Raw genomic sequence first — 13,615 nt, forward strand, 5'->3', positions numbered from 1 at the left:
CGCAGTGAGCTTCGAGAGCTGCGCAGGAAGGAAGCGGACGGCGTACCTGTCGGATGACACACGCTTCAAAGTGCACACGGACGGAGTTGTCTCAGTCAAACGTCCCCTCCAGCTCCACGGGCACGAAAAGAGCTTTTTCATCCATGCCTGGGACTCTGCCAGCAAGAAGCACTCTGCCAAGGTCACCCTGAAGAGAGAGGGGCACCGGCACCGCCGGCACACGGTATGGCGACAAACCCAGCGGGCCTGGTTCGCGCGACCCGCCTGCCCCGGCTCGGCCCATCTGACGCAGCATCCGCTGCGGGCCATTGTGTCCCTTCAGGCCAGCCCCGGGCCAGTCTGGGCTCATCCTCTGCCAGCAGAACGGTCTCTCCTGTGACTGCCTGGCTGCCTCCGCCTTGCAGAGCCTGGGCGGCCCCCCGGGGGTCCGGTGGCACGCTGCCAGCTGCGCTGGGGGAGGGGGGCGGCTGTCAGCTATTGGGCAGGATAAAGCTGCTGGCAGCCGTTCAGCCCACGGCTCTCTCCTGGGGCTGGCTCACTCTACGAACGAGGGCAAGGAAAGTCAGCGTCCTTGGGTACCGTCTGCGAGGCTTTGCTAGCTTCAGCCCGCTGGGAATCAGGGGCCACGGCTTCCCTTCCTGAATACTGGGGAGAGACCCACGCGGGGGCGTCCCTGACCCTGGGTGTCTCCGTTCTGCCGCCTCCTCCATGTGGGCTCCTGTAGGTCACGCGCATTGCCGCTACCGCTCAGCGAGAGGAAAGGCCAAGGCGAAGCAGGAGGCTCTGGTCCCGCAGAGGAGCAGGAGTGAGCACAGCACTGCAGGGACGCTGTCCTCCCGAGCAAAGCTGAGTCTCCTGCCAGGGAGCCGCCGCGCTCGAGCGGAAGAGGGGTGGGGTGAAAGGGAGGCTGTACATTTCAAGCGCCTGGTGCTGCGAGCTGCTGTGCACCCTTTACTCCGCGTCAGCGGGAGCTAAGGACACTCGGCAGCGGGCAGGATTAGTGCTAAGTTAGGAGCTTGGACCTCTTCCAGCTCTGGCTCCTGTGCTCTGCAGCGGGGCTCTCAGATTGGCGCTGTGGCTGGTTGTCTGAACACAGCTGCTCAGTGTGCAGCGGCCGCCAAACAAGCGAACAGAGTGGTGGGGACCACTAGGAAAGGGCCAGATAAGGAGCCAGAGAACATCCTAAGGCCACTACATAAATCCCCGGTATGCCCACACCTGGAATGTTGCGTGCGGTGCTGGTCGCCCTATCTCAGAAAAGATCTGTTGGAATTGGAAGAGGTACAGAAAAGGGCAGCGAGACTGAGTAGGGGGATGGGACTGCTTCTGCAGGAGGAGAGATTAAAAAGCCTGGGGCTGTTCAGTTTGGAGAAGGGACGAGTAAGGGGGCTAGGACGGAGCTCTGTACACTCATGACTGGGGTGGAGAAAGTGGATAGGAAAGTGCTGATAAGTGCAAAGTAATGCACATTGGAAAACATCATCCCCACTACATATATAGAATGATGGGGTCTAAACGAGCTGTTACCACTCAAGACAGAGTTCTTGGAGTCTCTGTGGATAGTTCTCTGAAAACATCCACTCAATGTGCAGTGGCAGTCAAAGGAGCTGGGTCTGGGGCCTGTTACGTCCCTTGTGACAAAGCACCATACCCAGCTATAAAAGGGATAGGCCGAAGTTCCCTGCAATTCCAGTTGCTTGTTCCGGTCCAGCCCAGTCCTGTGGTGAATTAGTAAGAGCTTGCAGCGAATGGCTCCTCAAGCCCTTAGCAGAAGGTGGAGAACCAGTGTCTGGATTTGTCTGTGTAACGGGTGTGGCTGAATCTTGGACGGTTGGTTAAAACTTCCAGCCCCCTTGTGTCTAATGCAGGGACCTCACTGTGAACCGTGTCTCTCTCCCTGCAGGACTCCCCCGCCAATGCTCAGGCAGACATATTGATCTTCCCAGAGTCCCGACTCAGCCGGAAGAGGCAGAAGAGGGACTGGGTCATCCCTCCAATCAACTGCCCTGAGAATGAGAGGGGACCCTTCCCCAAGTCGCTGGTTCAGGTATGGGAGGCCTTTGGCACGGCATCCCAGCCAGGCGTGGTGTGTTAGGTGTGTCACTCTTGGGGTGGGAGGAGGGGAGTAGCTGGGAGAAGGCAGAGGGGGAGCGTGGAGAGATGGGTGGGTGGCATTTGTTTGGAAGAACTCTTGGGATCTGACGCCCTGGTTCCGCCTTCCCACTTGCTCTTGGCTGCGCATCCAGCTGGGCCGAGGAGCCATTTCATTGCCTGGGTCTTGTGCGCTAGCTGGCTGCCACAGGGCGGCCATGCAGCGCGGCCTGTGGGGAAGGCTCCATCTGCCCCCAGATGGCTGCTCCGTCAGCATTCACAAACAGAACCTCCCCAAGCCCTCTGTCTGCTACTGGGCTTGTGTAGCACCAAACCCGCCTTCCAGGCCTGTCCTCCTCCGCCGTATCCCCGAATGGGGTAAATGGGGTGGCATGTGGTGCTGAGCAGGAACGTGAAGGGCAGCTTCTTGGGGACTGGAGGGATTCTGGCAAGATGGGAGGGGAGCACAGGCTGGGGCGGCCCCCGTGCTCAGAAACCCCTGGCTGACCTGCCCCGTTCTCTGGCACCAGATCAAATCCAACAACGGCAGCAACATTTTCTACAGCATCACGGGGCGGGGCGCAGACGAGCCCCCTGTGGGCGTCTTCATCATCGAAAGGGAGACGGGGCAGCTAAAGGTGACGAAGCCGCTGGACAGAGAAGACATCAGCAACTACACGGTGAGTCCCTGGGTGCCAATGATGGAGAAGGGGCGTGTTCTCAGGGACTGATGGCCCCTGGAGCTTGGAGGTGGCTGGGACGGGGCCCGAGGCTCTGATGAACTGGGTCTCACTCCATTTCTTGTACCGCACGGTCCAGAGGGCAGCTGCCCTCCCCTCCCCCATCATGGTCTCTTCCCCGAGGCCTGGCAGAGTAAAGCCAGAGAGGAGGTGCTGACCCCAGCTGGGCACTGCCTCCTGATCTGTGCCCGGCCCTGGTCACTTGGCCACGTCAGCACTTGGCCCTGAGGCCTGGTTCTTTCCCCGAGGTGCTGAGTGCTGCTGAGGGGGCCCAGCACCGGTGAGAATCGGGCCTAGAGCGTTCTGACAGCCTAGCACCAGCTCATTGCCTCAGCAGGGCCCCTGCTGCTTGGAGACGCGCTCAGCGTGCACCTCCTGTCTCCGAAAGCTTCGCTGGACGCTTCGTCACGGGCCCGTGGGTCTCTGCTAGGCAGAGCAGGGCTGGCCAGTGGCTCCATGTCCATTACCGATGTTGGCCCAGCAGGGAGGAGAAACCATAAATCCACACGGGTCAGGACAGCCCAGACTGGCCCCTCCCTGGGTAACAGGACCTCACTGTCCATGGGCAGCCAGTGATTATCCTCCGAGTGTGGAGGGGAGCTGGATGGGCCCTTTGAAGGCTGCTGTCCGAACCCTTGGCTTAGGCTGAGCTGGGCAGAATTCCCCCATGCTGGACCTGTTCCGTGTGGCCTGCATGTGAACTCAAGACCCTGGTGGGGATGGTCAGCCAGCAGCTGGAGTTGGGGAATCGAAGGCAAGTCCCTTCTGGCAAAGCCAGCCAGGCTCGGGCTCCCGTTCTGCAGGGACACATGGAACGCCGTGCACAAGCCAAGCATGGCCGCTGCTTTCAGAGTCATGGCTGGGTTTGGCGGGCGCTGCTGGCTGCTCGTGGCCTCACGGGGTGGCTTGAATGGTGCCTTACACCCCATGCTGGCTTTGCAGCTCTTTTCTCACGCTGTGTCTGCGAATGGGAAGCCTGTGGAGGACCCCATGGAGATCATCATCACTGTGAGTGACCAGAACGACAACAAACCTCAGTTCACCCAGAGTGTCTTCACAGGCTTCATAGAAGAAGGAGCCAAGCCAGGTATGTGAGCAGAGCCCCCGACTTGGGGGCTGAGACACACCGGTCATGAGATGTGGCTTTGGAGGGTTCCCTCCAAGGAGAGAGAGAGACAGGGACTGTTTTAGTGTTGGGTTAATTTTGCTTTGAAGAATTTAAATCCCAGAATAACCCAAAGGGTCTAAAATCTGCCCACTGAGCAGACGCGCCTTGTCCAGAGTGCGGGTGGCTGGGCTTGGAGCAGGCTCTCCCTCCCCTTCCAACCCAGCAGTTCCTTCCCCCGATCCTGCAGGAGAGTCGGCATCCTGGGGTTGACCACCTGCCTCTCTACAGAACCCGCGGAGGGGACCAGTTACCTTCGCAGAAGGCTCTGGGGCTGGCAGGGAGCAGGCGCTCGGTGCGCTGATGGGGGCGGTGTGAGAACTGGAAGGGAACAGGGGAGCTAATTTGGTATCAGTAAATGTGGCTCTAAACTGTGCCGTCTGTTTACCTGTGAGACGCTCCTAGGGCTCCAGTCTTTCTATCGCCCCAGTGAGATCGATGGCTCTGGGCCGACGACTCAGCCGGCCCCTGCCCCGAGGCGCTTACAATCTTATTCTCTTTCTTTGGTGACTGCAGAGAGGAATCGGCAGACATTAGGGATGGGAAATGCCTGGTGGTTGATCTAGTCACCTTCCCCTGTTCCCCTTGGCGGGCCAGGGCGGGATTGGTTCCGGCAGTGCGTTCTGGAGAATTGTCTCCCGCCTCATTTTGTCCTAGAACGAGAAAATTAGTGTTGCTCTAAACTTGTGCCCAGGTTCTTCCGTGATGCAAGTGACAGCCACAGATGCAGACGACAGTGTAAACTCCTACAATGGGGTCATTGCTTACTCCATCCTGCAGCAGATACCTGAAAAACCCGACCACCAGATGTTCACCATCAACTTTGAGAATGGCATCATCAGTGTGATTGCAGCTGGGCTGGACAGAGAGGTGAGTGCTGCAGCGTTGGGTCGGAGTCAGATCCTACCTCGGCCTAGTTACGTTTGCACAGAGAGGATGGACGGCCCCAGGCTCTGAAGTGCGAGCTCCGCATCGAGACGCATAGACAGTGGCGGGTGTCCGGCGCAATCCGTGTCACGCTGCGGGATGTCTTTGTCGAACTTCTGCTGTCTCCATTTCTCCTGGGCACTTATGCCATGTTAGACCTTCCCTGCACAGCCAGCCCTTGGCCTGAGTGAATTGTGCTTGGCAGGGAGGCAGTGCGGGGTTCAACGGGCATCTCTGCAGTGCTAGAAACTGACCCCACATGGGAGGCCCGATAGTTTGGCCATGTTTGGTTAATTCAGCTAATTTAAATGCATCAAATCTCAGCCCCACGTTGGGTTTTGTCGAAACATGGTTTTGCTGAGCCTGCACCCAGCAGGAGGGGTTGCCCTGGGAACTCTACTGATCAAGGGAAACCCACTTTCTAACAAATACAAAGTGAAACTGACATCATTGATTAATTGTCCAAGCCCAGATAGATGTGCAGAAAACCCCCAAGCTGTTCACTGTAGATACTGAAAAGAAAAGTGAATGGTTAAAATGCTCTAGGCTACCAATGTGAAATATTCATTTTCAGTAGAGGGGACAATGACAGCTTGCCTGCTGAATTGTGAAGCAGATTTCCTTACCTGTTACTGCCGGGTTTCAGTGGATGAAACTCCCCCGAGCGGGCACCCGCAGCCAGAGGAGTGGTGTCGCTTGCTAGCTGAGTTCAGGCGCTCACACCTCCTGTCTCGCCTGCTGGCTGCTCTGACCGCAAGGAAACTAATCCTAACAAGTTCCCCCAAGAGGCAGAGAGGCCAGGCCTGGCAAAGCCCATTCCCAGCCAGTATGGCAGCAGGCTGACGTGTCCTCCAGGTGCTAACCCCAAAGTGGCTTTTGTGGCTTGCAGGTGACCCCCAACTACACGCTGATTGTCCAGGCTGCCGACTTAAGAGGCGAAGGATTTACTACCACAGCCACAGCAATGATTGAGGTCACAGACACCAACGACAATGCTCCAGTGTTCGACCCACTCACGGTAACGTAACCTCTGTTCGCACTACCCGGGTCAGGAGCTCCACTCCCAACACAGAGGAGTTGATTAGCTACAGCTGCGCAAAGAGTGAACTAGATGCCTGAGAAAACTGTCAAGTTACTAAACCTCAGATGTGGTGAAGAATCAAAGGGGCAGAACTATTCCATGGGGTTAGAGAATCAAATTCTTCTGTGCCAAAAACATTTGCCTCTAACTGGAAGTTGCCTGAACTTGCTCCCTTTAGGAACACGAGTGAAAGGTAAACGTCACAGCAACCTCACGGAAGTACCGCTAGCCATTGCGGGAGCTGGGGACCTGCTTGCTGTGTGTGTTCGTACCTGAGTGCTGAGAGCCAGACCCTAGCTCGGCATAGCTACATTGAAGCCGGTGGAAATTGCTGATTTCCCCTAGCTGTGGATCCTGGCCCTGGGTGTGTAGTTATGGAATAGCAGCTGCAGGGACAGATGTCTTCTGTCGCTGGAACACTCAGTGCAACTTTCCATCCCCCGCCCCCAATGTATGGGGCCCCTTGAGGAGAGTGTAGCAGCTCTGGGTCCACCAGCGCTCCCTGGAAATAGGTGCCGTGATTCTGGCCCAGGAGCTCCAGCTGCGGCTCCCTTTGGAGCCCAGCAGCTGAAGCAGCTGCACTGTGCCCCTGTGTGGAGGGTTGCGGCCAGTCAGAGCGGCGCCCTACAGTCCAGCCTGTCCCTTCCATTGCAGTACCAAGCCACGGTGCCCGAGAACGAAGTGGGGGTGCTGGTTGCCAGGCTGAGTGTGTCGGACAGGGACAAGCAGGGCTCTCCAGCCTGGCAGGCGAAGTACAAGATTGAGAGAGGGAACGAAGGGGGCTTTTTCACCATAACCACGGATCCCAACAACAACAACGGGCTCCTGAAAACTTCCCAGGTGAGTTGTGCCCACCCAGCTCTCACGCCTCACCTTGACGTGACTTTGAAAATGCTACGGTCCAGGGGGATGGCTCCTGGGGTCCTCAGCTGCACCGCTTCCCCCTCCTGCATGCACCCGCATTCACCCCAGGAACGTAATCCGGCCCGGCTCAGCCCACCACTGCTCTCAGGCTGCAGGAGCACGATCCCCAGCAGAGGGTGCCCTGGGGAGCTCCCAGTCCTAGTCCCCAGAGCCCTGCTGCGTGCGAGTCCTTCCCCGGGAAGGTACAGCTCTGTCTGGGGGCACAGGGGCTTTCCCTCAGCCACCCCAGAACCAACTCTACTGAGACTTACTCTTCTGAATCTCTTCCCAGCACTGCTCAGGGAGGGCAGGGGGGAGAGTCCGTCTGGTAGGACGGACTCGGGGCTTTAGGTTCCCAAAATTTCTCCCTCCCCCCTCCGGATCTGGTTAGGGGCTGTGGGCCTGCCCATGAGGGTCAGAGCTCGGTGCGCTACCTCCCACGGGCCCTGTGGGACTGCACCGAAGAGTGGGGAGGGAGCACGGCCAACGGATTAGACCAGGGGACTGAGAGTTGAGCAATCCTGTCACAGAACTTCAGTGCTTCCTTATCCCCGGCAGTGTGGTGGGGATGGTTCTCCCTCCCGGAGAGGGGCCCATGCTGGTGGAGCACTGGGGGGGTCTTGGATGGAAGGCACCCGGGGAAGGGGACAGCGCGCTCAAGGGACCTTCCTGAAGCGAGCCTGGTGATGGGCGGAGTTCCTCTGCCACCGGGTTAACGTGTGTCCTCTCTCCAAGGGCAGGATGAATAGCCTCCCAGCCATTCACAGCCCTGCTCCCTCCTCTCTGGGAATTCTCCCTGGCGTTAGCAGGGTTTATATTTTGTCTCTCCTGGAAAGCTGACTCCTTCCTTTGCCTCCTTTCCAGGGCCTGGATTTTGAGGTGCAAAGACAGTTCATTCTCAACGTTATCGCAGTGAACGACATTCCCTTCTCCGTGTCTCTCCCAACTTCCACAGCCACCGTTACTGTGAATGTTGAGGATGTGAACGAAGCCCCAATCTTTGATCCACCTATCAAAAGTGCAGTGGTCTCAGAGGATTTGCCTGTGGGACAGCAAGTCACCTCCTACGTGGCCCGGGATCCAGATAAGAGCCAGACGCAGAAAATCAGGTAAGGGCAGGAATGCTGCAGATAAGCCTTGGCAGGCCCCTGGGACTGAGCTCACAGCAGCCATTCGATTTGTGCATCAACTGCTCACGCCACCCCTAATCAGTCCAGAAATGCTGTGGAGCAAACACAATATGGCCTGTGCATGGTCTTTCTGTGTCCCATGGACCCAGGGGAAAGCCAGGCACTAAGGAGGTTCTGATTGTTGGCAAACTCCTCCTTCCTGCATCGGAAATCATCTCAATCATCTGCTCTCTTGAAAGGAAATAAAGGCAAATTCTCCAGGCAGATCCATGGTACAATTGCCCTGCCAAAACTCATACCTACCTTTGCACAATCTACCCTCATGCTTGAAAATTGCGTAACTGGAAATATACCGAGCTGGCTGTTTGCCCAGCTAACCAAGCAGATCGGGGCGTAGCTATGTGTCCAGCACAGCCAAGCCGCCTGCAGCTCCAGGCAAATCAGGCTACTGCCTGGTAATGCGAAGGCCTGGTTTACGCTACAGAGTTAGGTTGACGTAAGGCAGCTTACATCTAACTGGGTAAGCGTCTACACTAAAATGTAGCTCCCACCGATGTAAGTCACCCACTACACCGACTTCATAACTCCACCTCCGCGAGAGGCGTAGTGCTTCATCGATGTAGTGTCCGTGTAGACACCCTGCCACTGACCTTGCCTGTTGGCTGTCAGCTCTGCATGGGGCTCCAAGCTGGACCCCCCTCCCCGGCAGTGGGGCTCCCAGCCTTAGGAGCCGACTCTGTGGGTGCTCCAGGGCTGGAGCACCCACAGGGAAAAATTGGTGGGTGCTCAGCACCCACCGGCAGCTCCCTGTGGCCCCCAAGCTCACCTCCGCTCCGCCACCACTTCCTCCCCTGAGCGCACCGCGCTGCTCCGCTTCCCCCAAGCCCGGGAGCGGAAGGCAGGGGGGAGAAGTGGAGCGGCGCTGGCGTGCTCGAGCAGGGGCGGGGAGCGGTTCCTCTGCTCCCCCCCCAAAGGTTACTCCCTGTCTGCCGCCGCCTCCCCTGAGCGCACCGCCGCTCCGCTTCTCCCCCCTCCCTGGCTTCCTGGGGAGGAGGGGAAATGTGGTGGGCTGGGGGGAGGGGGAAGGAGGCGGGGCAGGGGATTTGGAGACGGGGTTGGAATGGGGGTGGGGGGGGCGAGCACCCATCAGCACCGGCTAAAGTCGGCGCCTATGCTCCCAGCTTCAGGCCCAGGGCAGCAGGGCTCCAGGTGTCAGTGCCCCACTGAAGTCGGTCAAAGTGCTTCTGCCGCTGACAGAAGGAGCAAGTGTGGACGGGAAACAGTGTATTAATGACAGGGCTGCCTGAACGTCGCCTTAATTTTGCAGTGTGGGCATGCCCAAATCCACCCTTCCGCACCTCTCTCCTGAGCTCTTCCCTTCAGTTCCTTTAGCCGCGTGCTCTCGACACCTCTCTGGCTGGCTGGAGGGCAAGTAAACAGCCCCTCTGGTCTGAAATGAGAGAAGCTGCCTTCCTGCCAGCAGTCTGCGAGAGAGAGTGAACCCTAGCAGGCACCTGAGAGCCCTCGGCAGGGCAGCGACCGGTCCCCGCCTGCAGGGGATGTAAGCATGAAAGGGGCCAGTTGTTCATATTCACAAACCTAGTTTGCTAGATTTCAGCCTTAAACTCTCACTGGCAAATTCATTTCATGTTTCTATAGAGCATCACCCACCTGCTCAGCCCCCGCACTCCCCCTCCCCCCATGCTGGACCTTTCTCCTCATACCTGCTTGCCCTCCCCTCCAGGTACAGCATGCGGAGTGACCCTGCAGGGTGGCTGGCTATTGACGCCGAAAATGGCATCATCACAGCCAAACGCCCTCTGGACAGGGAGTCGAGCTACGTAGTCAACAACGTTTACGAGGCCACAGTCCTGGCTGTCGACTCTGGTAAAGACACGCACCTCCCTCTTGTTTCGGGCCCCTGTTCTCTGTCCAAGTGAACTGCCTGTGTGATGTGCAGTAAGGCAGCGATCGCTCGCGACTCTCCGGCAGCAGCGCTGCCTTCACGCTGTGTTTGGATCCAGACGCCCCTGGCAAGAGAAAAGGGACAAAACCTCTCCTCGTGCTTATGTGGCGGCTTTCCTCCCCGAAGTCCTGCACTGCTCCACAGAATAGAGAGCAAATAGCTGCTACCCCGGCGGTGGGGAAAGTGGCGTACGAGCCCCTGGCTGCACTGTATAATATTCTGGGACAGGAAAAGGAAAAATAGTGCCCATTGGACACTGCCTGGGCAAAACGTGACTGCCCAAGCTGGGACGTGGCCAAGACACCAGGGCTAATGCCACAGGAAAAGTAATGGCCCCAAGTGGTCTGCACTTTCCTGAGAGACAGAGATGGACTAAATTAGTGCTGTGGGAATGCTCACTAAAGCATGGCACCGTTTAAGCAGGGGTGGGCAAACTATGGCCCAGGGGCCGCATCTGGCCCATAAGGCCTTTTAATCTGGCTCTCGAGCTCCTGCCAGAGAGTGGGGTCGGGGGCTTGCCCTGCTCTGCATGTGCCATGGCTCCTGGAAGCAGCGGCATGTCCCTCATCCACTCCTACGCATAGGGGCAGCCAGGGGGCTCTGGACATTGCCCCCACCCCAAGCACCGGCTCTGCAGGTACCACAGCCAAGGGGGGACATGCCGCTGCTTCTGGGAGCTGCTTGAAGTAAGCGCCGCCCGGAGCCTGCACCCCTGACGTCCTCCCATGAGCCATCCCCCTGCTCCAGCCCTGATCCCTCTCCTGCCCTCTGAACCCCTTGGTCCCAGCCTGGAGCATCCCCCAGCCCCACCCCACAGCCCGCACCCCCATCTGGAGCCCTAAACCCCTTGCCCCAGCCCAGAGCCCCTTCCTACAGCCTGAACTCATTTCTGGCCCCACCCCAGAGCCCGCATACCCATCCGGAGCCCTCACCCACTCCTGCACCACAACCCCCCATTTCATGAGCGTTCATGATCCGCCATACAATTTCCATACCCAGATGTGGCCCTTGGGCCAAAAAGTTTGCCCATCCCTGGTTTAAGGCCATCAGCCCAGGTCCCCTCCGCCCCGGCCCATCTGATGGCTAGGTTCTCCCCCAGCTGCCCATGCAGTGCTCGTACCAGGTGTGGGAGTCAGGTGGGCGGCAGAGTGTGTGGGATTCTAGTGTCCTCTGCACTGAGCCGTGGTGTCGCTCTCCCTTAGGGCAGCCATTCGCCACGGGCACGGGGACCTTGCTGCTGACCCTCACGGATGTGAATGACAATGGGCCAGTGCCAGATCCACGGGAATTTTACATCTGCAATCAGAACCCAGTGGTCCAGATGTTAAATATTGTGGACCTGGACCTTCCCCCAAACACCAGCCCCTTCAAGGCGGACCTGCTGCACGGCTCCGGCTCCAACTGGACAGCAACTGTGAACGCTCAGGGTAAGGGGCTGGGCCGCTATGCGCCCCTCTCGGCTTCTTCTGCTGCAAAGCAGGCTGTCCCCCCGCCCCGGCCTTCCAGAGCAGTCAGTTGTGTGGGGAGCTACCCCACGCTGGTATTCCCGCTCGGGCTGGTGGCCCAGGGGCTGCGGGGTAGAACTGGGCCCATCCGCCGGTTCTTTGTTGCTTTGTTTGACTTGCAAAACAGCCTGCGGAGCCACAAGGCCGTTCCAGTTACTGCTTGTGCTCCCCGTCCCCCAGCAGAGCGAGGGGCAGGGACCCCAGCCCCCTCTGGGGCCTGGTGCGTTCTCACTAACCTGCCCAGCCGCCACTCCTCAGAACGAGAATGTGAGAGCTCTGGAGCAGGCATGTGTCTGCCAGGCCACTCTTCAGGTGCCAGCCAACCCTACCGGTCTCCTGAACCCACAGCGGGTACCTGAGGGTAGAGCCCCCCTAGGAAGGACCCCGAACGTGTGAAGGGGGCTCAAGCTTCCCCACTCCCACTGGGCCTGCTGGTTGTAGCCAGTGGCAGCTCCGCCCCCCTAATGCCCCCAATGCCAGTCACACTGCCAGCTGTAAGGGTTGCGAGCTTCCCCCCACCCCTACGAACCCCAAACTCCGTAAACCTCCCTGCAGGAGCTGGGCTTTGCAGACAACCAGGCCCTCCCAGCGGGGAGGCTGCTCTGCAGTGTGTCCAGCTATAGAGCTGGAGGGGCTGGCGGCTTTGGCCTCCCATTGTGCCGGGGTCCTGCAGCAGTGCTGATGTGGCATGGCCAGGCCTCGGTGCTGAGACTACCCACCTCCAGGATCCCGTCACTTTCTGACTCGAGCCCTAAATCCTGCTCTCCCCCAGGAAACAGCCTGGCCTTAAAGCTAACCAAATACCTGGAGCCAGGAGAATACAGCATCTTCCTGCAGCTGGTGGACAACCAGAGTAAATCCCAGGTGACGACTGTCAAAGCCAGTGTGTGCGACTGTGACGGGGAAGCCAGGAACTGCGAGAAGAGAGCAGCCATCGCGGGCGGTCTGGGGATCCCGACCATCCTGGGGATTCTCGGAGGAATCCTTGCCTTGCTGAGTGAGTACTGCGGGCGGAGTCCCCTCACCCCGGAGCCTCCCGTGCCTGCCAAGCGAGTTACTGTTGCAAAAGGCCTTAACCTCAGACTCACGGCAACTCCCCTCACTGCTGAAATGACTTCCCAGCGTGCGCCGTTGCCTGAGAGCTCCCTGGCTGGAGCAGTGCATCAGAGGGAACTGCTCCCACTGCTCTCTGGCCTGACCTGGCAGTGCAGGTTGCTGGCCCAGATAAAGGCAATGCTTTCACTCCCTCTTTCTAGTCCTGCTGCTGCTGCTGCTGCTCTTCGTGAGGAAGAGGAAGGTGGTGAAGGAGCCCTTGCTTCTCCCCGAGGACGACACTCGAGACAACATCTATCACTACGACGAGGAGGGCGGCGGGGAGGAAGACCAGGTGGGTGGAGCTCGGAAGCTGTTGCTCTAGGAAGGCCCTGCTCTCGGGGCAGAGCGGCTCCCCTGCGTGCGGCTGGGGCTCTGCGCTGAAAGTCTCCAGCGCGAGAGCATCGCGGGGACCTCCTCCGGACGCAGGCAGGATGGGCTCTTTTTGTGCCTTGCCCAGTCTCACAGCCAGGCTCGTGTGGCCTGGCGAGGTCACACAGTGGGTCAGTGGCATTGCCGAGCTCTGAAACCAGGATCCTCTCGATCCAGCTGCTTGCTGTGCTGATTGGCTCTGCGGGCATCCCACGTCGCTCCCCAAATGCGGCGGTCGCCATCACCCAGGGCCTGGAGTTACGCTGCGTCTTGGTCGCCAGCTGCCCTCTCCGATCTCTGACACCCCCCATGTCAGCCCCTCCACTGTGGGCCAGGCCGTTCGGATAGCCCGAGTGTGACTCGCTCGGCACGTTGAGTGTGTGCGGCCGATGCACGGGGGGGGCCTGTGGAGCTGCGCTGCCTCTCGGGCCTCGGTTCCCCAGTGTGGCCCTGACAACGCTGCCCGTGGCTTCTCGTGGCCAGTAACGTTGGATTTGCTTGTGCTTCTAGCACTGACATGAGCCAGTTACGGAAAAGGAGGAGGAGACATGAAAACCCACTCCGGCCTTCAGCGCTCCTACCCCCGGCCCCTCTCCCCCCACTTCAGCTACCGCTTCCCGGCAGGTCTTGGTACAGAGCCGCT

At 59.0% G+C, this 13,615-nt stretch overlaps 1 protein-coding gene across 1 annotated transcript in view; it reads left to right on the top strand.

The window, feature by feature from the left end:
* LOC140896452 (B-cadherin) overlaps nt 1-13,615 on the top strand; it is a 44,097-nt gene that overhangs the window by 26,473 nt on the left and 4,009 nt on the right. The window contains exons 3-14 of the mRNA XM_078848146.1: nt 6-223; nt 1,904-2,047; nt 2,622-2,771; nt 3,774-3,918; nt 4,691-4,866; nt 5,813-5,941; nt 6,659-6,844; nt 7,772-8,016; nt 9,782-9,924; nt 11,206-11,430; nt 12,281-12,505; nt 12,765-12,895. Coding sequence (XP_078704272.1) covers nt 6-223; nt 1,904-2,047; nt 2,622-2,771; nt 3,774-3,918; nt 4,691-4,866; nt 5,813-5,941; nt 6,659-6,844; nt 7,772-8,016; nt 9,782-9,924; nt 11,206-11,430; nt 12,281-12,505; nt 12,765-12,895 — 2,117 coding nt within the window. The remainder of the gene's footprint in view (nt 1-5; nt 224-1,903; nt 2,048-2,621; nt 2,772-3,773; nt 3,919-4,690; nt 4,867-5,812; nt 5,942-6,658; nt 6,845-7,771; nt 8,017-9,781; nt 9,925-11,205; nt 11,431-12,280; nt 12,506-12,764; nt 12,896-13,615) is intronic.

Source organism: Lepidochelys kempii, chromosome 12, assembly GCF_965140285.1.
Source record: "Lepidochelys kempii isolate rLepKem1 chromosome 12, rLepKem1.hap1, whole genome shotgun sequence".
Lineage (NCBI taxonomy): Eukaryota > Metazoa > Chordata > Testudines > Cheloniidae > Lepidochelys > Lepidochelys kempii.